Here is a 25,943-nt window from a genome sequence, read left to right as displayed (position 1 = left end):
GCTCCTACGGTATGTGGAATTTTTTCCATAGCTGCACCTCCTTAGATAAACCAGGGACAATACTCTTAATAGAGCTTCCTCTGAGCATCTAATATTGGCCAGGCTACAGCACACATTTCTGTCCACCTCATGTAAGACACAGAGCAGAAACAAAATCTTAAGTTTAGAACCCGCCCCTTCACAACACAGATGACAAATAGTAGTCAGATAGGTCAATGGTTTATAATTAGGTCACACAAACACCCTACTATTCAATCATATATATACATCTCTAGACATTCTGGGAAGTATTTCCAGCAGTTTTCAGTCACCAAATAATTGTTACCACAAAAAAATTTTAAAAATAAAGGTATAGAGATGCACATTCACAAAACTCTCACCTGAAACTGGTAATATCATACTCAGAACAGGAATTTGAACACTCATCCTACTCTGGACAGTGAAAAAATTATTGGGGATATATGCAGAGAAATGCCTGCAGAAGTTTTTTTTATATTATATTACATGTGGACTAGTCAAAGTTACTGTGACCATAATTTATTATGGAAAAATTATGGACCAGTATTTAACCACAGCTCAACAGCAGACATTCTCATTTAAAAACAGTCCCACACGAATAATAGTTGTGAGATCATGTTTATGAGGAGCACCAGAATTAATGTGTGCACAGATGTTTACAGAGCATGTACCCTTTTACTGGCAGTCTGCTGCATATGTTCAAATTAAAGATTTCTACAAAAAACAGGTCCCTGGACATTAACCTCTCATACACATGATTGAAGCATGTGAACTCTGTAGTTGCCATTTCTGTTCACACACTGGCATGCAAATTATTTACTTTTCACTTATATTATTATCTTCAGCTTTTTCAAATCTCAGCAATTAAAAAAAACCTCTAAACTAACACCATAGCATTAAATTTTCATAGCAGAAAATTGTCCAGAAACTTTCAAAACTATAAAATGGATAAAAGTATATTTTTCAACAAAATTCCTGAACTCAAAACTGACTCTGAAGAGTCAGCATCAGATTTTCAATGAATTAAAAGTAATTTTTACTCTTACCTGATCATTATCCGTCTCCTGCACAAAAAAGGCCTCCCCATTGTCTCCCAGTTTCATGTGCAAATCTACAGCCTCTCCATTAATTTCTATGTCAACCTAGAAGGAAATAAATATATTTCTATATGAAAAGAAAGTTAGTCCTGCTGCTGGCACTGGGTAAATGTCTCTTAGGGAAGTGTAGGAAACATTACAATAAACAGGAAATAGTGACCTACTCTTTTTCTTTCAGTATCTCTTCACAAAGCAATCAATTACAAAAATGTTTTTCTAACTTGTTCAGCTCATTGATACCTTGCTCCTCTACTCAGAAAGGCTTACAGTCTACATAACGTTCTGAATTTTTAAATGCAATTCTGAATGCTTCACTTGCCACACAAATCTATTTGCTTTTTTAATTCATAGCCTATTTTTTAATTGTGCTAGAAGTACTTCCAAATGCAAATTCTTAATATGTTGTCTTTCAAATTCATTAAATAGACTTCTCTTTAAACTATGAGAAACACAAATGAGAAAATTAATTTTACATTCAATTCCTGTGACTATTCCTTCCACACATTTATCATATCACTGTGCAGCCCTAACTATCTCCATTTCTTCTCAGGAAGATCTCTCTCTCTTTCACTATAACTATGCTTGCCACCAACTCCATTTTCACTGTAAATTTTTTTGAGACTTGTACAAGTTTACAAGTCTATTTCAGGACACAATACATTACTGGCACAGTAATATATTTCAACATTTACTGATTCTAAATACTGGAATTTCTTTCTGATCTAAGTAAGAATTGAACAATGTCCATGCTGACTTTAGGATCTTTCTGCTGAAAATTCTAGCTACATTAGAACGTAGACTCTATTGAATGAAAAATTACTTTCTAAAACAATCTGTTACACTGGTAACTTCACATCTGATACACTACTAGGACACTCAGCCTAGTTACATTTATTTCAAGATCCTCACTGTTTTTTTCTAGCTTCAATTAACCTCAAGGTTCTATTATCTGAAAATATTACTTACTAATATCTCCCTTTTTGGAACTATCATTGAACATGTCATTGAACATTGAACAAAGAAAGGGGTTTTAGTGAGTCACTAATGAAATCTAGTATAATCTCAAATTAGCACATTTGAAATTTTGCTTTATTAAACATTAAATATTACAAATTTCATGGCTAGTTTTGTTTTTTTATAGTCAATGTCTTACATTGACTATAATATGTCTTATGCTCTGAACTGCAAGAATCAGTAACAACCATTTTAACTGAAGCTTGTCTTAATTCAGGCTCTTTATAAAGGGTGCCTAAACAAAACCTCAACTAGCAGACCAAAGAACATTCAGTAACTTCCATGCTATTACAGTTAACTCACAGACAGGACATATAAAAATTGCCACATTTTCTTACCACTTTCTCCCTGGAACGTAGCACTCCCATTTTCCCGAAGCGAACGTGGAAAGGGGAACACTGAAGATTTCCATCTGGCTGACGTACAACAATTATGTCTATACATCCTGACAGTGTGGCTGGGTTTAGACCCTTATAGAGCTCCTTCACTGTTACAAACACTTGCCCTGCTAACTGTCCAACGTAATTCATGGTTTGGACCTGAAAGGCAAAAGGTGGAAAAAGTTGGATTTTGATCCCTGCTTTGTATTTCGGAGACATTTGAGAGATGGAGAATCCTGCAGTGTGGTATCAATTAACAAATTAACAATTTTGCACAAAAAACAGGATTTCCCACCCAATTTATTTACAGCATGTTTGTAGAAAGCTATTGAAACACAAAAGGGACCCTGTAAGTCAGAAAATTGTAACAACTTTCAAAAGTTCATTAAAATCAGATGAATTCAAAACCACTGTCAAACTTTGAGACTGAAGCTCAAATGTATCCCAATTATCTCTAAGGAGAAAAACATTACTTCCAGAATAACATCTCCTCCTAACATTTATTGTGCCCTCTACACCAGAAATACTTTTTTTGTGTATTTCCACAGGCTTTTAAAGGCAGGGCAAGTGAACAGCTTTGAGCGTATCTAATTTTACACCACACTAAAGGCAAAGTCTATTTTCCCATCTTACAGTAACTTCTCCCATTAAAAGTTTATTATAATGCATTCAGACATTAGTTATGCATTAAGGTTGAACATTGTTTCCTAATGCAATTTTACTGTTCTTGTTTCAAACAGCCTTTTCAAACAGTATCTGCAGTGTTATTACACTTATGTTGAAGGTTGAAGTGCTTTGCTTTATTTCCCCTGCTCCTACACTTTAGTATTTAGCATTTAGTTTGCTGCTTCCACATTATTAATACATGTCCTGTTCAATATATTTAGTCCCCCAGAAATTACTAACATGCATATTTAGACATGCTTAAAAAAGTCTTTCAATGGTTCTCAAAATATGAGTGAATTTAAGCAGATACCTTCCTGAACAGTATAGGTTTTAAAGACTTCCAGTGTCTATTATTTTCACTACTTTTCCAGCACCTCTTGCAGATTCCAAGATACTGGTTTCATCAAAGTCCTTGTGCACGCAGGATGGATCATAAGACTCACACACAAGTTCTTTGCTAGGCTGTACTACAGCACCTGGACATCAATAAAAGTGATAGTTGCAGGGTAGGCAATGCTGAAACTCCCATTGATAGTGATGAGAACAGCACTGAGCTCAGAGCATGAGACAGTCACTGCACAGCAGCAGCATCTGCTACAATAGAGACTCTTTCAGCTGTGTTCTTTCATAAAAAACAAAAAAGATGCTGTAAAATGGCTCCAACTTTTAACTGTGATTTACAGTTATAAACAAAAGACTATTTAAAGAATACTATGAAAGCACTAGAGTAAAAAAAAAATCAGAAATTTAGGAAATGCTACAATTAAGGCAGTTTTCTTCCATGCACTGCTGTTCTAATTAACTAATGTTCACCTGTGGTTTTTTTTCAAAAGTCCCTCTACATTGTGTGGACTGAGGCTTTGCTATCTTCTCTGCTTCTGTTGCAATACATGGATCAGGACATAAACTGTGCTGTGAAGGAAGAATTATTTATGGTAGTGATCACTACATTGTCCCTGAAAAGCAATCATGGTTTCTCCATCTGACAACTGGGGAGTAGAACCACAAAAAGTTTAAAACTAAAACTAGGCACTAACTTAACAAAAAATTCTGTTTGATTTTCTAAGTATTCAGTGTACAAAGCCCCGCACAGTCACTCAGTCACAACCAATTCTCCATCCTAAGCAGGATGGGTGAGGGAACCAGAAAAGCAAAAGTGATAAACTTCATGGGCTAAAAAATTGAGTTTAATGAAACAGAAAGGGAAAAAAGTAATAAAAATTATGATAATAGATTATAATAAAAAGAACAAAATAATTTCAACATACAAAACAAGTGATGACCAATGCAATTGCTCACCACCCACCGACCAGCTCCCAGCCATTCCACAAGCAGAAGCCCATGGCCAGTTTCCTCCCCCGGTTTATATTCTGGGCATGATAGCCTACAGTATGGAATCTCACTTTGGCCAGTTGGGATCAACTGCCCTGCCTGTGTCCCCTCACAATTTCTCAGGCTGGCTCCTCCAGCCCTGCCACTGGCAGGACATAAGCCACCAAAAATCCTTGACATAATGTAAGCACTGCTCAGCAACACCTAAACCAGCAATGTGTTACCAACATTATCCTCATCCTAAATCCCAAACATAGCACTATACCAGCTACTAGGAGGAAACCTCTATCTCAGCCAAAACCAGGACAGATGTTTACTAATGGAAGAATAATCCCTAAATAGTGTTTGCAGAAGTGAGGGCTGTTTCTGCACAGCCTCAATTCAGGCATCCAGAAAGTGCCACCTACTGAAAAACCAATACACAAAAACTTCATTGCAATTATATTCCTTTCTCCGGCACTGAACTGGCATCAGCACTTCTGGGGTCCTATTATACACTAGAAACATCACCTTCCTGAATGCAAATCTAGTGGCAAGCTGTTTCACAGGGAACAGCACTTGAAACTCACGCCACACACCCCACCCTGTGTCACACAACAGCAGGCTGGACAGACCTCTAAAGGTCACCTGGTCCAAACACCTGCCCAAGGCTGCCCACAACCTTGGTCCTGCAGAGTTCCCAGTGTCTTCAGGAGAGAGATTTCTCAGCCTTTCTACTCTCCTGATCTCCTGTCCTCACACAGGAAATTTTCTCCATGATACCTGAGTTTCCCTTGTTGCAGCTTGTGCCACTGCCTCTTGTCCTACCACTGTGCACTTCTTATATCCCAACTGTTTCCTCCATACCCCCAAAAAGTAACTGAGTATTCTGAAGAACAAATAAAACTAGTTTTCTTGGCCTCTGCTTCTAAGTCATAAGGTCTTAACCCCCTAATTATCTTGGGGGCCACCATCTAAACTCTTTAAAAAGCTGGCATGACAGAGGCACAAATCTAAGTTCAGAAGTCAGCCTCCAGGGTGACAGATACAAGCAAACTTTTAAAATCACCCCTTTGCTGTGGAAAAATACTTCAGTATTTACTGGCAATTTTTCCAACCTAAAGCACAAAAAACCCCACATTTCTATTGAGCTAAATTAAATGCAAATACAGCTACAGTTGTGGTCAAAATTACAAAGTTCAAAAACCCCACATTTCTTATTGAGCTAAATTAAATGCAAATACAGCTACAGTTGGGATCAAAATTACAAAGTATAGTTCACCCCAGTTAATGCTTGGTCTGCTGAAGTAACAAAACTTCTAGGTGCAAAACATCCACGACTTCCTCAGTGGAGAAGGAGCTGCTGGGACAGTCTACAAACCCTCAGTGTTTGGGAGAGTTCTGGGCAGACAATCCAAACATGAGGACTCTCACATCCTCTTTACACCAGTTACACCAGCTGGGCGTAAAATCCTAAACAGAGAATTTTGCAACTCTTCTTGCTCACAACAAGTCTTACCTACTCTGCCTGCCCTGTCATTGGACACAAAGATTATTTTTATACCCACAAATTAGAAAAGTTGGATACCATCCACAAGCTCTGAGGCCAAACAGCTCAGCACAGCTTGCTTCCATACAGCGGAAATCTCTTAAAAAGTGCCACATTCAAACTGTGAGCTGGTAGTGGACACTCTTCTCAAGCTGGGCTGGACCTGACACGTACAGCAAAGTCTTTGTGGAATTCAAAGACAGACTGGGAGACGGATCACACAAACCCCACTTCCTCAATAAACTTTAAAAAATGGGTTTATTATTAAAATGTAGGGAACAGAAGATGCTGTTGTTAAAATGAGGAAGAGTTCAGACATTAAACTCTGGTGGTTTAGGCCCTGTACCCCAGCATTTATGCATGCCAACCAAAGCTGAGATTGTTTGGATCTGAGGTTTGTAAGGCTGTACTCTGAATCTAAAGTTGATCCATGCCATGTCAGCACTCCAGGAAACCAACACTCCTCAAACCCCAGAGGGACTGGATGTGGTTTTGGAGCAACACTTCACTCTGGCTGTTCCAAGAAGTCTTTCACTTACTGACCCAGGCAGCAGCAACTTCAGCAGTAAACACAAGTTTACATCATGGGTTACACCCCCAGTGCCTGCCTGTTCATTATACTCAGTTTAGTAAAACTCCTGTTCTCATACCATGCTAGTGGACACAGAATATTTTTTCATGCTGGGAAAATTCAGAATCCTTTGATGTAAGCTTGCAAGTGAGAACAGTCTGTACTGCTTCTGTCAGGATTCTCAAATGGTTTGAGTTTTGTTCTTTGCCAGAAGACATTTCCAGCTCTATAGTTTTCATCTATTATAAAATTAAAGGTATTTTCTAGTATAATTTTAAATGTAAATCTAACTAGCATCACCTTCCAGAAAGCCTAAAAAATTTCCAACTCTTTTGATTGTTAAAGACAGCAACCAATTTCCAGAATTTATCATCATGTGGAAAAATAAGTAAAAAATAAATAGCTGGTGATCTCCCTTATTATTAACTGATTTATTCACTTAGGAAAGACTGACCTAACAAAATAAATAATTCTTTAAACTCCCATTCTGCTGGATGCCACAGTAAGATCAAACACACTGCCATCTAGATAATCCACTTCTTTCATACAGGTACACCAAACTATGTTCTAATTCCACTGGAAAAGCCAGTAATTATACCCCTTGTGGCATGGTTTTGGTTGTTTGTTTTTCTGGGGATTTTTTCACAGCTCCTCTTCCCCTTTTAACCATTTCATCTTTCTTTACTGCAATTTTCAAAATAAAACACTGAAAATCATAGGAACTAAATGCCTTTTTTCCGTTTGCAATACCTGGTATCTCATCAGTTGCCACATTAATGAATAATAGATTAGATATCCACACATATCTAAATTACTAAGGGATGCAAGTGCTATTCAATATGCTCTAAAAACTGACAGTTGATTTAGGTGGCATGCTATAAGGGTAATTAAAAAGTAAAACACACTTCCTCTGGAAGATATGAAATTTCCAATGCAGAACATTTTGAAAACAGGACAAATGTTTGCTGGGATTGATTTAAAAATAGGCAACTGCAACCTTTGGGAAAGACATTGTTGCTCTACCTGTGCCCAAGGCAATAAATCAACCCATATCCCATCACAGACCTGACCATTACAGTCTGGACATCTCTACTGAATCTATTTCAATTTCAAAATCTGCTTCTGGTACATTTCAAAATCTGCCTCTTTGAGGCACAGGCCAATAAGCACTCTCCCAGCAATTCCAAGGCACAGCTAAGGAGCTAAGATGGGCTGGGCACTATTCCCATGACTGCTTAAAAGAAGCAGTCACCTTCTTTTAAAGCTTTACACAGCTTTGTAGAATAGATGGTTCTAGCTGGTCTGGTCACCCAGAATGAGCTTTGGCAACATTTAGGTCTCTTTCAGCCCCCTGTCTAAGGCTTTATGGTTATGATTGTCGACTGGCTGTGCAGGCCAGGAGAGAAAGATTTTTAGCAATGGTAAACATAGCACAAAGAAAAAAACCCACAAAAATACAGAAAAATATTTCAGTTACACTTTTAATACCTGATATGATGATGAGACTCTGGTTCATGGCTGAAGTGATGGGCATAAGCAGAAAACAAATCAATTTTCCTCCTAAGAACTTCCATACAGGTTGTGAAATGGTGAAGAGAAGATAAAAATTCATGGGCTAGTGTTCAGTTAAAATACATCACTGCAGTGCTGCTGCTGACACTGAAACTATGACAACTTTACAAACCTGGTCCATCTCCCCTGACCTGCCCTTGGTTTCTGTTTTGAAGATGTAAAGCTACAGAGACCGGACTATATTTGGGAATATGACTGTGGCCTCTTCAAGAAAATTATTCGTCTACAAAAAATAGTAAGTAAATTATAATACTTCAAAGTAAGTGCTTATGAACACTCACTGCATATCAAGTATTTCTATTCTTGACACTGAAACAATTCAGTTTTGTCTGCAGTACTGAACACTTAATCCCTCTACTGCAACTAACGGAATTTTACTATTGACATATTCTTTACCATGAAAAACAGTTTCAGAGGTTATGTTCTAAAAAGGATTCATGATAAAAATGTAAGGGAGATAAGAAAATATTTCAGATGAAGATTTTCTAGATTAATATTTCCAAAATTAAGCTTAGCCCTTCATGTCTGTGCAACAACCATAGTAATGTTGACTTATTAACTATAAAAGCTCTTAATAACTATCATTCTATCATTTTTAAAATATGTACTTTTGTTTATTAGTAAACTGTCAACACACTGTAAAGTCACTGTTTGGTCATCACATTCAAATACCTTAGTATTTTAAGCCATTTCAGATAGGAAACTGAAAATCATTAAAAACTCTCAGAAGCCTTTTTCTTAAGTATTTGTGACTTCCTACATCAATTCAACCTAAAGTTACTGCCATGAATTCCCAGCCCACCTTTCTGAGCAAGTGCCCAGGCAGAACCCCAAACTTGTGCATTTTCCAGAGTAAAATCAGAGCCTGGATTTACTTTCTCTAGAGGAGCTATGAAGACATTGCATGGGACTTTGGGAGACTTCAGTTTAGACCTCCCCTTTCCTACAGGATACCCACATAACTCTGGGCAAGCTACTGAGGCTTTTATCTCAGAGGGTGTAGCTCCCATTGGTTGCAGGCAGGGTCTACCACTGTGGCTATATCCCAACTGCAGCAGGCCAAGCACACCCAAGTGAGACACAGACAAACACTCTCCTTGCATATTCTTTTTTTCCTGGGAAAGGAAACCTGGACACATGACCTGAACGGGAGCCACAAGCAGCCATGACTCAAATTTGGACAAGTTGCTGAGAGAGGACTCCAGAGCACTCTGCTGAGCAGTGTGACTTTGGTTGTTCTGTAAACAAGAGGGTAAACTCTGTCCAAGTCCAATTATACTCGCATTTATTCCAGACTTCCCCATAGTCACAGCTGCAGGGACAGACCATATTCCTGCAGGTGATCTGGCAGTACATCTGGTCAGTTGGGGGACAGGTGCAGCTCACTTGTATGTCCCACATCAGAAAGCAAAATTCAGCCTGTGGCTGGCTCTACACCAGAGTAAAGAGCATTGTGCTTCCTGCCAGTCAAACCTCCAGAAATATTTCAGGGTTGGGATTATTCTATTAGGAACTATTTGACTTCTATTCCAAGTTACCCAAGGCCAGTGCCAAAGATTGTGACTTCTTAAAACAGCCAGAGAGTCAAATGGATCAAATGTCAAACTTATCTTCCAAGCTGCCTGTCCCTCCAGGAACCCACCCCACTCACACTCACTCACAGTCATGGACTTTGAATACGACATGACTGTTCCTCTGGTTCTGGTATTGCCTGTATTTCAAAGATTAAAACTTTACTCAGTGCAATACTTCATTAAGTCCCTGTAAAGGAAAGAATATTTTCTTGAGAGCATCTAAAATCAAAAATTCAAACTGAAGACTCAAAACCTGCCTGCAGTGAATCCCCACATTCAAACAAAGTTCAAAACAACTGGCCCAAAGCCCCACAGTCAGGGTATCAAACTGGAACCCAAGAGTCCAGGAAAATTATTTCAAGGCCAGCTGAAGGGTACAACCACAGTCCCCACACCAACCTCCCACCTGCAGATTCCACGCTCTCCTAAATCTTGCCCTTCTGTCAGCACTGAAAAGTAACACCACTAAAGCCAGAAAAAATAATTTCTAGCTAGATCAATGGGATGATCTGACTCACCACATACCCATACAATTGCAACTACCAAACAAAGAGGGAAACTGAGAGTCAGCAGTGCACAGTACAAGGCACCTCTTGAAAATCCAGGCAGTCCTGAAATCCTATCTCAAGACTTGTCTATTCCTTTCCCAGAGATTTCTTGGGAGAGCTTCCACATTCCCCTTGGTCCCACTGTACCTTAACTTCCCAACTGTACAATGCTTCACTTCTCGTGGAGATGCTTTGAGGGAACATACAGAAGGACTGGACCCCTTTAGACTGACCCTGCATAAAGGAATTCAAACTTTATAACCAATTGAAAGGCACAAATTGATGCCTGAAACCAAGAACTTTTGAAGTAGCTGACAATAGATGGTAAGTCATGTATTGTGCTGTCCTGTGCTACTGTTCTGATGTCAGTCAGGGAATATAAATCAGAGTGGAAAAACAGCAGTAGTTCTACTCTATACCAACACTTCACATGACTTGGCATGCTTTCTTTCAACAGGACTGGAAAACAAATTCATTCATTAGACTCTATATTTCTGCATTTTTAGAGTTTAAAGTGAGATTTTACTGTATTTCAACTGGTTTTAATGACTGCTGTGTATATATATGTTCGCAGATAAACAAACCCATACATTGCACATGCTCAGGAATGGAAAAGGGTCAAGGACTAAAACTTGCCCAACTCCCTTACTAATAGGCCCCACTACATCAGGTAAGCAAATATTATCAGGTAGTCTGCATGTGTGTTAGTGAGCTGGACCTATAAGAAGAGCAGAAATCATCTAAAACCATTAGAGCCTATTCCCATGACTTTATGCCTAAAATCATAACATATTTATGTTGAGCATTTTTCATCTGATTGCCTTCACTGTCTACCCAGTTCTTCTCCATTTCTCCTCATGGAAGCAGGCTCATTTTACCGTAACAGGAGTTCACCTATCTAACTTCTAACAGCGCACTGATGACAACAAAAACTTGTATGTGAACACTAAGCATTTACCAGTGTTTGCTTCCTGAGACAGCAGAGGCAGGGACACAGATAAAGCTATCCAGAAAATAAACAATTTCTAAACACTCTCCAGACTAGGAGCCAAATTAGCGATCAAAAGATGTATCAAGGCTTATGACTTTGCATGTGAAAAGAAAAATTATCTTCTAGATGGTCTGCAACATCAAGGCTGGGGTACTACCTCTACGCAATTCCTCTATTTGACAGGAATAACAATAATGCAGTGTTTTGTCTCCTCCCCACAAGTCACATTTGCTTTTAGTTTTGCTTCTTGAATATAGAGGAGATAGTCTAATCAACAGAAAAATAGTAACTGTTGGGGGGATAACATAAAAGAAATACAAAATATCTGAAAGTTTAGTTTCCCGTGTAGCCATTGCATTGCTGCTAGCCAGGCTCTGCTATGTCATTAAATCCCTCTGTCCTGTTACTGCTGTCGTTGTTCAGGCTCAGGGAAAGTATTAGTGAAACAGGGACGTAATGCAGCGATTTGCATCAGCAGCTGCCAGGCAAAGAGAAGCAAAATTCCTAAAGCCAAAGGGGAAGCAGCAGCAGCACACAGAAGGGCACTGGCCACCACCAGCTCACACAGCTCGGCGAGGGACGGACCCAAACCTGAGATCCCCACGCAAAGTGCCTCCCTCTGAGGGGACACCTGGAAAGCATCACATCTTGCCTCTAATCCCGTGCATAAAGCAGTGTCCAGCACGATACACCCAGCAACCGGGGCGCAGCTGTCACTGCCCAGAGCCAGGCGGCTCCGCAAGGAAAGGCGGCCAGGAGATGCGGGCAGGAGATGCGGGCAGGAGATGCGGGCAGGGGATGCGGGCAGGGGATGCGGGCAGCCGCCCGAAGCCCCGCCAGGATGCCCAGGCCGGACGGACCCGCTGCCTTCAGCGGCTCCTGGCCCTGCCTTCCCTGCCCGCCGGCAACCGGAGGAGGAAGGGCCTCCCTCCTCCCGCAGAGGCCGCCAGAGCCCCGGCACCCACCTCTGCCTCGGGCCGGCTCCCGCAGCTCCGCTCGCCGCCGCCTCTGTGCGCGCCGCGGCCGCGGGACGCTGCGGNNCTCGCCCGCCGGGGCCGGAGCTGCCGCAGCCGCCGCGGGCCGGGGCGGGGCCGTGGCGCGCTCGTGTGGGGTGATCCCCCGGCCGAGGCGCGGCGTGTGGGGTGATCCTGCGGCTGCCGGCGGGTCAGGTTCCTAGCTGGGAAAAACGGAGAATGGGAAAGAGAATCGCTCAGCCCAGGCTGAGCAAAGGCAGGTCCCCGATAGGCGTCGCTTGGGCTGCCAGAGCCTAGCATTCATCGCCATGGGGAACACGTCTGTCAGCGTCAGACGCTTTGTCGCTTTAAATAAATGCGATGAAATAAAGCTTTTCCACCTGATAGTGGCTTCCTTGTATGCAAACCATATTGTAACCTCTCTTTTCGCTGACCGCCTTACACAGCTAAAAAGGGAAGTGGATGTCCATGTTAAAAACAAACTGATGAAGGAATGTTCCAGGCCTTTTTGAAGTCTTGTTTACAGAACTCAGGAGAGGGTGTTGCTATGTGCAAAACAAATAAACAGGAAACAGAGTAACACGGAGGAATAAAAGATGACAAAGATTTCACAAAAAAAAAAAAAATCAAAAGGTAATTATTGAAGCACTCTGTTAGTTTTAGGCCTGAAAAAAAGTTTTTGAGAGGTGAATTTCCAGCATCTCCATGTTGTAGGCCTCAAAATGTACATGCAGCTGAAAATGTACATGAAGCTTGGGAATAGTAATTAGAGTAATTAAGCCTTCCATTTTTGTTAAATTTCTGGTTACACTCCAAAACAATCTTAGTGGAATCTTCTCTAGGTTATCACCAGGTTGTAATTCTTCAAATTGTTTTTCTGCAACACGTCTTCTTCCTATAGCTCTCTTAGTTTTCTCTCCATGTTGGCCAGTGTTTGTACAGCTCACAGCTAAGACCGAGTCACGGAGTGATAGGACCCTGTGCAAACTCACAGACTCCAGTCCCGACCCCTTGTTCTCTCCTCCATTCCTAGTTAAACAGCTTCACTAATGAGTACGCTTCAGTTTAGAACAGAAAAGTTAGTGAGGACAGTTTCTGCCCAGGCATGACAAGGAAAGGTGTATACTTGGTGCCAAAGAGAAAGTAATACACAACTGCAGTTTCATTTCCCAGGCATTTCGTATCTAATCTCCTGCCAGTGGGCAGTCAGTAGGCAATGAGAAATGTTGGTAAATAATCCCATGCCTGTTAATAAAAGAAGCTTTATCTGTGTTGACTGTGGATCCTGCCAGAGCTCTGCCCACCACATCTCTGCAGAATACAATCCCATATTGTGTTCCCTCTGAGAGAGTGGAAATCTCCAGCCTTCACCATCCATGTTAGGTGGGAGGACTCCTCTAACATATTGGTCCCCTATGGTCTTCTACTATGCTAAAGTCAAAACATGATCATAACATTCTGAATCAAAAACACTGTCTTTCCACAGTCTCAACAATACCCACCATTCCATGCTTCTTTCAGAAATCCAGAAGCTAGGTTCTCATTTTTGGAAGTACTAGATTGTGTTTAGCTACTTACCATGTCCAACCATCTGCTGCTTGATGTAAAATAGCCCACAGAATAATGTTCTACATTTTAAATGATTCGATGTGCAAGGTCATGTATGCTCTTCCCACAGAGCAGAGTAAATACAGCCACAATACACACAAGATGCTGTGGGAAGTGCCAAATGCTTGCACAGCAAAGTGAGTTTCCCTTAACAACAGGGCACCATCCTTCTGTGCTTTTTCACTCTATTCTTATTCTTGGTGTGACCACCATGCAGAGTGATGTTCCTCCGATTACTTCCCTGGAACTACCTCTGCCAACTCATTCTGAAACCCTTACTTGTGCTGCACTTCAGTTTATAACTGCTCTCAATTAGTTCTATCTAGAGGACCAAGCACTAGTACATAACCAGTACTTTGATATTGTCCAAGCCTTAGCATAGTCATGGCTGTGGATTGGACTCAGCCCAGTGCAGAGTTTGGAGGATAGTACGGTCAGGGATGGTTCCTAAAAAGCAATCTGGAGTTACCCACAGACTGGCTGGCAGAGGGAGTATAGCCCTAGCAAGAGGAAAGTCTCTGACAGTGTCATTTCCAAAACACACTCAGGAATGATGAAGTCCTGAAGTATTATTTATTTCTTCCTGAAAGGTTTCACCTTTGACAGGTTTCTTTCTGGAGGAATTGTGTTGGTCAACAGGTGTTTGTTTACCACGGTTTGATCTAAAACTGTCCACAAAATTTTGAAGGACCTGCGCATAGGCATTTGTCTTTCTATTCCTTTCATGATCAATGTACATGAATTCATTATTATCTAACTCTGATTCTTGTTTCAAAGACCTTATAAGTTACGCACTCACTCTGTGTTTGTATAGTTCTGGCACAGTGGAGTTCTAGCCTATGATCTGGGCTCATAGTTACTATGAAAATACACTTACAAAGAAAGTTGAGTTGTGTAATCTTTTGTAAATTAATAAAACTGGGTTAAAAAGAGTTGACAAGCACAGAAGAGTTTAATAAAATCTAAGAACAGATTCCTAGAAAAAATTATCTAAGTCCATGCAAGGGGCAGGGGGAAAGCCTTCAGTTCTATCTTAGGATGCTAGATTTTACCAGCAAAGATGTTGCCAGTGAGCAAAATTCAAACCACTGTGCATTATCAGTCTGGCTTTTCCCCCACTAAAACTAGGGTTGATGTTTAGGCACACAGAACCTGGGTTATGAATGACTGCAATTGTTAATGAATGCCAAATATGCAGGTAAAAATTATTCTGTAAAGAGAAGAGATGAGCTTTTAGCTTTTAATTTATAATTAACTTATAAGCAAAAATGGCTCTGGAGTCATGCTGACATTTTTTATATAAGTAATAAACTCAGAGTAGCTCACATAGTGTAAATTAAGAGTTGATCTAGCTTTAATCCAGTGTAAACATCAAAAAGCAGTTTGACTGACTCTGTAATTACCTGATTAAACATCTCACCATCATAACAAAGGAGTTTCTCTCCTAACATAAGTAGATATTTTTATACAGTACAGCTGCCTCTGATAAGCTACTGAATTCTCTGTCTGGTTCACTTTTTTCTTTCCCCCTTTCTTTTTCTCTTCCTTTTTTCTTCAAGTACAATTATCTAGTACTTCATCCTTCATTTGAAGGCACAGAGTGCAGGGTGTTGCAGCTTGTAAATGCTGGCATTTAATCTGTATTTAAGTGCTTGATTGGAGACCATTTTTTAAAAGTATATGTAGATGTTATTTAGTTGCAGAGATTTCTAAAACATTCCCTCCTTCCCCCCCACCACCCTTTGACTTTAACCCATTGCCAGTTTTGAATGTGCTGCTGCTTTTGCTTTGTATCTGTCCCCCTGAGGTCCTTGCAGTTTGACAGCTTTAACTTTGGGATTTTGCTTTCTGTATCATCACAGTTCCTGAGTATTGTAATCATTTACTGACGGTTGCACGTGCCAGCAAATACACTTCTGACATCATTTCTTATCTTTTGACCTCTGTGTTAAGAGGTGAGATAATGACATCATCCTCAGGAGGATGTGAATAAAGTAGAACTTTATTCTACTTTTGTGATGTCATCAAAAGTAGAATAAAGTTTCAGTGAGTTGTGAGGCACAGCAGTGACCAGTGAAAAGCAAAACTGAGAGGATTATTTTGTCAAATGATCAAATGTGGGATTGCAATTTTCCAGGAACTGTTGCAGCTGGAATTAGAGGCAGGGCAGGAAGCATTGATCATGTACCAAAATGCTCTTCTGTAAATCGTAACATCTCTCGTGCCATCAGCACGTGCATTGCATAACCAAACTTGATTTTGAACCAAGTACTTTTGGACTTGGTTTTGTGACAGATACACCCTTTCCTCCCCCTCACTGAAAAAAAGGGGGAAAGGGGATCTCTAGCAAATGAACCACTACACAAGTCTTTTTTTGCTTCTCAGAATATAACAAGTCTTGATGATGAAGATTCTCAGAAGAGCTTTTCTTTTTCCTCTAGATGGATATCCAATCATGCAAACCCATGAGAACCTCAATGCTTCCTTTATATCCTAGCAGCTCTTTCCCCAGTCAAAAGTCATTTCTCTGCTACAAAATACTTGGTACTAAGAAACAGAGACTTCTGTTGACTCCTATGATCCAAATATCATCAAAGCAGAAGAGTGTAGGAATTAGGAACAAGAGAGGCTAAATATATCAACCCTGCTGGAGCTACACTTGTACTAGTCCAGTCTCATCAGAAAGCAATTTAGCTCCAAATCTGTAACTAGCCGCAGTTGAACTCTCTAAATATAATCTTAAAAAGCTTAGAAAAGCTTGAGCCCTGATAAAGCAAAGCAATTGCAGTGTGAGGCTAAGGATGTAACAGTGAAATCATCACATGTTCTTTCTTCAGCCAAGACCACAATTCCTGCATATGCCTGTTCAAACACAGACCTGTGTCCTGCTCAGGTAAAATACATACTGGTGTCTAAGTGCACATACATACAAGAAATGAGAATTCATAACGCAGCTCGTCCATCCTGTCATGGACAAAATGCTTTCCAGCCCAAAATCTAGCTTTTCATCAGTCCAATATATCTGTGCATGACCAGCAAAGCTTCTGCCCAGAATACTGTTTTCAAAGCACAGCAAACCAAAATCATTGGTATTATTTGTTCAGAACAAAAAAGTACAAAACATGCTTTGAGAACTTCAAACAAAGCTGGTCTGTTTCCCAGGGTATAATCTTTTCTTCACACTACCTGCAATGCTTGGAAACTAAAATGGCAATCTTAATCCCAAAGAAGAGAAAGATATTTGGAAACCAACTCCTTCTGTTGAGAAATGTGTTGATTTTCTCTCAGCCTCATGTCTGAAATTTCCAGATCAGAGTGCCTACCAATATCAAATTATCCTTGCAAATAGGTTCTGAAAGTTATTGCTTGGGGATTGTAAAACTGGACATCTTGATTAGTACACTGTGTTGTCTCCACCTTACCAGGCAAACTGTAGGTAGCAAAGATGCAACAGCTGCACTTATGGTAAGAAGAGGATTAATAGATGTTGTGTGTAAAGCTTTTTCTTCGTGTGGGCTGAGAATTAAGTGCTAATAAAGGTGAGCTTGAAGTTCATTCTGTAACTCCACAGAGAGAGTGAAGTATCTAAAATGTGTTTTATAATACAAATAGCAATCTAGAAGTAGCATATGCTTCTCTCTGTGAGAGAAAAATTCTTCACTTCTGTGCAGACCAGGGTAGCCGGGGTCTGTGCCGTGTGTGGCTCCTGGTGAATGCAGGGGCACTCTGTCCCTGGCTTGGCATTAAAAGAAGCAGGTTTGCTTGGCTTTGAAATGAGATAATTCTGTACTCTCACAGGTACTGTAATTAGTTCGGGCTGTCATATAAACTAGATGAAAAGGGTTTACTCTCCCCTCAAGAAACAGGCAGATGGAGGATTGTGAGCAGCCTGTCAGGAGGAGAGGCAGACTGTGACTATTTTCTCCCTCACCAGTGAACTGATGGGGGAGGTTTCTGCTGGTATGCTGCTCAAAAGTTCACATCTTCATCCTTCATCCAAAGTAAAGAAAGGTTCATTACTTTTGCCGTAAAAAAAAAAGTGAGATAATGCAACCTAGTACTACTTAGTGTTTTTCTCTCTTACTAATTGTCAATTTTCTTGAATATTTGAAGTGGCAAAATATAACCAGGTTACAGTAGTTCATTACTTTTGCCGTAAAAAAAAAAGTGAGATAATGCAACCTAGTACTACTTAGTGTTTTTCTCTCTTACTAATTGTCAATTTTCTTGAATATTTGAAGTGACAAAATATAACCAGGTTACAGCAGTTTTTTGTTTGTTTGTTGGTTTGGTTTTTTTAACTGTGTGTAACATTTAAAAAGGTACTTTTTCCAATTCAGCCTCTGCATTCCCATTCAGGATTGGGATAATCTGTTTTAGAAGTGTTTTCCTTTTAGTTCCATTATTGGGGATTTTAGTGATTACAGTTTGAGCCACTGTGCTTGTTTTGAATTAAAAATACAATCATCCATTGAATTCTTGTGATAAATTTTTATCAGGCAAATTTGAGCAAAATGGAACAATGGCAGTGTTTAGAAACATATTTTCCTTAAGCAAAATAATCTTTTCAGTCTTGGTTGCTGTAAAAGCCGACAATCTTATTGTTGTCGGCTCTTTTGTTCTTAAAAATATATTGTTGTAGATTAAGTTAATAATCAAATATTTTCCTTAAGCAAAATAATCTTTTCAGTCTTGGTTGCTGTAAAAGCTGACAATTTATTGTTGTCAGCTCTTTTGTTCTTAAAAATATATTGTTATAGATTAAATTAATAATCAGAATTGTGTGAAAATCCTAGGAACAAGCTGAGACACAGAATTAAATCCTGCACATCACAAGACAATAAATTCTCTTTAAATATTTGCATCAAGCCTGGGTAATTAATCAATAAATACTGCATTCTTTCTCTTATCTAAGCACTTAATTCTCCTGATTTAGGCTGAGGACTTGTATAAAACTAATTGGAACCTGTAAGTGAGTCATGTTAAAGCAGGAGCATTGTAATTTATTTCTGATTTTTAGTTTGCAAAATAATGAAAATGTACTTTACATCAGTTTCATGTTCAAATTTCTATGAGTGGAAGAAATGCCCTGGGTAATTCAGTAGGTCCTTCCCTCAAAATACTCACAGTGTCAAAATGAGTGTAGTCTCTCCAGAAGTGTTATAGCACTAAAATCCCTGAACATAGTAGTGAATGTTATTTTAGAACTACAATTAAATAACATTTCATCTTCGTCAGTCTAAAAATAATTACTTGGAAAATTAAATTTAGATTTGCTGTGACAAAGGGTATATTAGCCAATGGAGGAACTTTAGTCTGTGGTGTGAAAGAAAGTTTTTTTCTCTGATTTCTGCCATTATGTTGAAAGCTGAGCAAAAATTAAAATTTTACTCTAATGAAAACTTCAGTATAAAAGAGTCTTGAAGTCTAAAGTGCACAACAGTTTTTGCAAGTGAAACACACTTGTCTTAAAGGGGTGTTTAATATGTCTATGTAATCTGGTCACAAAGTATGAAGTGTTTGAATGGCTCTCAGGAGGCAGTGACCCATCAGAAGGAAATGTAATTCAATGTTGAACAGAGACAGTTGAAACCATTTTAATTTGTCTAGTATTAAGATATTATAAATAAATCTATTATCAAGCCTGTCTGTTCTACATGTAGCTCTTTAGGTCCTGCCCTTACATAAATGTGTCAATTCTGTCTCCATGTATTTCTCTTCACTGTTTGCAAAAAGCTTACCACCACTTGCACATACGTGCAAGAATTGTTTAAAAACATTATGTTTCAGAGTTGTTTTGAGAAAATAGGTGTGCTCAGGAATTAACACACTGTGAAAATAATTTATCCTTGTTCCATAATACAGTAGAAGTATGTGTTAAAACAAGCACTTTGTGTAAATCTATGGAAATAATATACTTTGGTGAAATTAGGGAAATCCATTTCATTAGGTCCAGCCCGTCCTGGAACAGAAAGCCTTTGTCCTGGTGGCCTGTATGCTTTCCATATTCCATTATGCAAATATGAGAGTTCATCAGGTACTTTGCCTCATTCCTGCTACCCTCATTTCATATCTACTTCAGACAAATCTACATACCATGCAGAGTCTCTCAAAGGCAGCAGCTTCTGCCCACAAAAACATCAGCTTGTTTTATTACTCACACATCAGCCACATTGTGTTGGTCATATCATGCACAAAGAGAATTCCCATCCCAGTGAGTTTAGAGTCTGAAAGTATCAGGCCTGGTGCTCAGTTCAGACAGAGCAACATAATCCCCTTCAAGCCAGTGAACTCTGTATTACACAAGCAAAGGGTTTGCTCATTGTTCCAAACAGTTGAAGATTTTTTTTTTTAAAAAAAGCAAGAGTAGGAACAGGAAAGCAGTGTTTTATATCAAGCTCTGCCATAGTACAAGAAGAGACAAAGGACTGGTCAGAAAACAAAGAAAATAATCCTATTTAATAAAATAAAAAACAAAGTCATACCCACAGGTAGGTCAGAGTCATGTCAAGGTACATGTCTGCTTCTGATGTGAACTCTTCAGACACCGTTTGCCCCATGCCAGCCCCCACACTGCAATTTGGGCACTAACAAAAAATCTTCGCTGTGAAGTCATCCCAGTGATGTCAGATGTCACTCCCCTGCAGCCCTAGATGACAGCCCAGTTCATTCACCCTGCATGTTTTTCATGTTGCTTGCATGGGATCATGCTTATTGCTTATCTACCTTGTCCAGGTCAGTTGTTATTTGTTCTGTGTAATTCTGTTTCCTGTGGCAGATTCAGCCTGGTATGTTTTTCTCACTTTTTGTTTCATACTGCCAACTTCTTTCTGCAGATATTGGCACAGCTTAGTGCAAACACCTCTTTTATTTGCACAATCTCTAAGACTTTTTTTATCATTAGTGGTTAGCCAGTTTCCCTCAATCTTCTTTCTGTAGAGTAGACTTTAAATGTAGCACATCCACATTACAAAATTCTTCCTCCTCCTCTTCTTCATGTATTTATGTACTAGCTTATGAGAAATTTAGGACAAAAACAATAGTACTGGTACATTTTTAAAAATTCAAAGTTTTGCCCAAATAACCCATAACCTGATCCTTCTTAAAGTATAATCTTACTACAAGTATGTGTTATCCCCCATTCTTTCGAAGCTGCATCACAAGTTCACATGGCATGTTTTGGTTACCCAGCGGATGTTCTTGTAAATTTCAGAATCTCAGCTGAATGCAGATCTGAATGTTCCCAAAGTTTGGAATTAAAAGATCACATCTGTAGTATCACTTCACATGTGTTTAATTTTCACATTTTATGCTGTCCTTTGCTAATGGCCTAATTGCAGTTCCTTCTCTGTTTATTATACTGGCATTTTGAATTCCCAGGTACCTTTCTGTCTGTAAAGCACAGCTCTTTGCAGAGAGATTGCAAATTGGAAATTGCATGTCCAAACCCAACTCCTGCAACAGCAAACAACCCCATCCTCATTTCAGACTACCTGTTTGGCTTACCTAGCTGTTCAGTTTATGTCACACTGCTAATATCCAGCTCAGCATGAAGGTAAGATCCTCAATTTGTTGAAGCTGACATTCCTTCATACATCTGCCAGACCCAACTGAGAGGCTGCCAGGCTCTGCCAACCAGCTCCCACACCAACAAGCTACAAGCAAGTCTCCACAGGCTCCTGGATCGGGAAGATTCCTCTGGAAAGCATAGAGGATATCCTACACTGCACTGTGTAGGTTGTCTGGAGCCCCCAGGTGGGATTTACATGAGATGGCAGTGTAGCTGTGCCAACATTACACTCCACCCAGGCTAATACCTCTGTGAAGCCTACGCAGAGCTGGACAGTGGCTCCAATAGCTCAGCAGATGTCATTGCATAGCTCTGCTTGCTGCTGGGTAGAAATGCTGTGGACTTACCTGTGATTTCATCAAGCCAGCCTCTAAATACTCCACCCCACCGTCACTGTAAGAGTAGGTCACTCTGAGGAATAGAGTGCTGAGTCTCTTAGACAAGCATCAGGTTGTTCCCTGGATCTGCCTCTCTTTGCCTCCTCTGCCAACCATTCAGCAGTGGCAGTTCTATAACTGGTGTGGGAAGTGCTGTTCTCCCCCTCTCATTCCTTCTCCTGAGTGGTTCTTCTGTCAATCCATGGCTGTGTTCCAAGACCACCACCTTACAGATGTGCTCTCTGCCTTCCAGGAGAGCGGCAGCAGGGATGTCTGGGCATGTTTTCCCTGGCTTGGGACATGTCTTGCATCTCACTTTTGCCACAGGTTTGCTCACTCTGTGCTTATTTTCCAGGTCAAGTGCCAAATTTCCAAATTTTTGTGTTTTTTCCATCCTTATCCTGCTAGTACTGGCCACGTATGAGGGCCGCCAATTTCACAGAGCCACCCAGCCTTTCACAGGAATAATAATATCACATTATAGCGGTGACATATAGTGACACAGTGTCCAAAGAGTGACACTTGGACACTCTGCACTGGGTACCAGGAAGTGGGCAAATTAACCACTCCTCATGCTGCTTTACCAAAGACCACTGGGCTTCAAGCTGGGCCTGCTCTAAGGCATGGGAGTTAGAAAACAAATGAACAATTAAATTCCTACATTTAGATTGCGTGTCCAGACATTTCGAATCCAACCAGGATCTTTCATCAATGGAATCTGAAAGAAACAAAACATAATGAAAAATAATTTCAGAGGTTAAATACAAAGAGGTTAATATATACAGGCCTTAATCATGGTCCTTGAAACCCAACTTCAATGAATGCCTCTCCTAAGATTCCTTTGTAAGCCACGTGGCCTTTGTGTCATCCTCACTTTTTATCTGGACTGAGAAATGTTCTCAATTTTTTTTTCCACCACCTCAGTTTTCAGGGGTTTTGCAGAAAGATTTAGTTCTCTGCTAGTAGGATCTGCATGATCAGCTGGAGAGAACTTGGAAGTCAGCAAATTCTGTGAGCTCTGAAGAAGCATAGACTACAACAGTGTCAGTTTATTCTTTTGCAGGATGGGGATGCCAAAGATCTTTTCATATGGCATCATCCCTAGATGTGTTCATGGTACGGGAAGACCTCTAGTACCCAGTAGGACAGGGAAGGCAGTTCTTGTAGAACAAGAAGAGCACACTTCAGCCCCTTTGAAGCATCCTGGTGCTCAGGGTCTGCATAGCAGAGGCATGAGTATGTTCTCTGCGTAATTGCTCTGCAGACAGGCAGCACAGGGGCCTCAGCAGCGTGACTGTACTTCCAGAGACAGAGCCCACAGCTGAGGAGACAATTATTGTGACAACCTCTGTATGAATGCACAGAAGTAGGAGTGAATGGTGATTTCATTTTTAATGAAGCCACAGTTGCAAGACATATTGACATTAATTAATACCCACTAAGTAGGGTAAGCTTTCAGTGTTGCTGGAGATGAAGGGACACATATAAATAAAAGGAAAAGTTATTCAAGAGAAATTCTGAAGTGCATTTTATAATACTTCTTATTCCATAGTGAAATTTCATACTGTAAGGACTAACTCTACAGGATCAGTGAATACGATGATGATGATGATGATATGAACAAATAATTTGAAAGATTTCTCTTTCTTGCCTAGAAAAGTTATAGTCAGATTTGCTGGTGGTGTGTCCTCAAAACACCCATATCCCCTCATATTCAAATCTCAACATTTTTCAAACAAAAATTCTCACAAGGAAAAACATTCTGCTCTCTGACATTATCAAGTTATAGGACACCCAGAATACTCTGTGGAATTTTACTGAACAAATAGAAAAGGTATAAAATGATACTTTTTCTGAATTTTCTTTCATTTAAATAAAGACTATGAAGCCATTACAAATAGGGAGCAATCAGAAATAGCAAAACAAGCACTACAGAAATAAATTCACCTAGTTCTGGTAGGTCCAGTTCTTAAGGGTTCCATTACTGTTAATTACACTGGTAATTACACTCACACACTCTGGTACATGTGTAATTAGAATATCATTTCATGTGGGGGATGTGACAAGTAAGTTTGAGGTGGCACAATCAGAGGAAGGTCTGGCACATAGGCCTTCTCTATTCATGACAACATCTTGCACTTGGAACATTCCACTAAGGATTGCACCACAGTATTCAAACAGAGTTTACCAAGTCTTTCAACAACCTTATGTACCACAAGATATTATAAATTCCATTTATCAAATTAAGAAACTGAAATGCACCCTGATTAAATTACTTATTTAATTTTAATTAAATAAGTAATTTAATCAGGGTGCATTTCAGTTTCTTAATTTGATAAATGGAATTTATATTAAAAAGAAGGCATTAAAAAGGACTTCTAGCATCTGAATTAGGAGCAGACCTGTTTCCACATGGCCCATTGTTTTAACAAGTGGTTTATCTTTTCTATTCTCAGAAGCAGAATTAAAATACTAGCACTGTTACCCCAGTAATTAAATGATCAGAAATACTCTTCCAGGGTAAATTAATAATTGAAATACAGATGCATTTTGTATGCAAATTTTGAATTCAGTATAATTGCATTTTCCTGTTGCATGTGCCTGTTTGTGTTTAAGAGGTATCATAGAGTGGTTTGGGTTGGAAAGAACCTGAAAGACCATCTGGTTCCAACCCCCCTGCCATGGGCAGGGACACCTTTAATGAGGCTAAAGTACTCAAAGCCCCATCCAGCCTGGCTTTGAACACTTCCAGGGATGAAGCGTCTGCAGCTTCTGTGGCCAGCCTGTTCCAGTGCCTCACCATCGCCACAGTAAAGAATTTCTTCCTAATATCTAATCTAAGCCTACCTTCTTTCAGTTAAAAGATGTTCACCCTTGTCCTACAAGCCCTCATAGAAAGTCCCTCTCCAGCTCTCTTGTTGCCCCTTCTCGTACTGGAAGGTGACATAAGGTCTCCCCAGACCCTTCTCTTCTTCAAGCTGAACAACTCCAACTCTCTCAGCCTGTCTGCAGGGTACAGGTGCTTCAGCCTTCTGATCACCTTTGTGGCTTCCTCTGCACTTGCTCCAGCAGTTCCACATCTTTCCTGTGCTGAATGCCCCAGAGTTGGGTGCACCAGTCCCATGTGAGGTCTCATGAGAGCAGAGCAGAGGGGCAGAATCACCTCCCTCACCTGCAGCCCACACTGCTTTGGATGCAGCCCAGGACACAGATGGCTTTCAGGGCTGCAAAGAAACATTATTTTTCTTTCTTTCTTAAAAACAATCAAAATTCCATTATCCAAAAAATAAATCTCAGAAACATCGTAAGAGGAACTGCCCCAGGCAAACAGTACATTTCATTAGCAGAAAAGTCAACAGTGTGTTGCAACAGAGCTGGTAATTTTACAAAAGTGCAGCTGCCTGTGCATTCAGTTCCTCTGAAAAACAGTGATCAGAGACAGTCCTGTAAAACATTCTTTGTGTACTGGTACAACAACCACGCGACTCTCCAGGATCCCTGCCAACATTTTGAAAGTACAGTTAATGTTGCAGTTAAGTATTTGATGTTTTAGTTGTCTAATCTCCTGTTCCTGCTCACATTTGAAAAACAACCCTAAGGAGCTTTCGTTCAGACCTGCAATTAATGGAAAAATTTAGAATTTCATGAATTATATTTTGTCCAATTTTTTTGAGTGACTGTTGTAATTCGACTACCTTTCCTATTTAGTAGTCTTGGAAATGCAAACTGACATGAGCAAAAATTATTTCAAAGCAGACACTATGCATTAAATCTTTCCTTTAGCTGTACCAGCCTCAAAGGCACCCTGCTGACCTTAGAGAACAAGCTAATGTGGGGAAAAGATGACCTTGCACTTAAGCTAGTGAAATAGGACACAAGTGCTATTCCTGTACAAGACAATCAGAGTCAAGGCACAGGCAGAGGCACTGGGACACTCTGGCCTGTGCCCTGATGCTGGAAAAACAGCACTTGGCACAGGTGCTGCCACAGCCAGCTGGCAGCTCCCAGCCTGGGAATGAGCACAGAGCATTTCCAACAGGCCTCTCAAGGATGTAAACTGGTTTTTACCATTGATGGAGCTTAATAGAAATAATAGCAGAAGGTGACAAGATCACACCAGGTA

The 25,943-nt window shown here is 40.0% G+C and overlaps 1 protein-coding gene across 4 annotated transcripts in view; it reads right to left on the bottom strand.

The window, feature by feature from the left end:
* LPIN1 (lipin 1) overlaps positions 1 to 25,943 on the bottom strand; it is a 78,593-nt gene that overhangs the window by 36,292 nt on the left and 16,358 nt on the right. The window contains exons 3-5 of one of the 4 annotated variants that reach the window (XM_039715599.1): positions 22,482 to 22,538; positions 2,468 to 2,668; positions 1,065 to 1,160 (exon numbers count right to left, since the gene is read on the bottom strand). In XM_039715599.1, the coding sequence (XP_039571533.1) occupies positions 1,065 to 1,160; positions 2,468 to 2,668; positions 22,482 to 22,538 (354 nt within the window). Of the gene's footprint in view, positions 1 to 1,064; positions 1,161 to 2,467; positions 2,669 to 3,485; positions 3,607 to 12,256; positions 12,365 to 21,790; positions 22,457 to 22,481; positions 22,539 to 25,943 lie in introns of those variants that run through there. The other 3 variants (XM_039715600.1, XM_039715598.1, XM_039715601.1) reach the window with 3 other exon arrangements.

Source organism: Passer montanus, unplaced genomic scaffold, assembly GCF_014805655.1.
Source record: "Passer montanus isolate IOZ18808 unplaced genomic scaffold, ASM1480565v1 scaffold34, whole genome shotgun sequence".
Classification (NCBI taxonomy): Eukaryota; Metazoa; Chordata; class Aves; order Passeriformes; family Passeridae; genus Passer; species Passer montanus.
The sequence above is the reverse complement of the archived record's forward strand: the minus strand, read 5'-3'. Positions and strand labels throughout refer to the sequence as shown.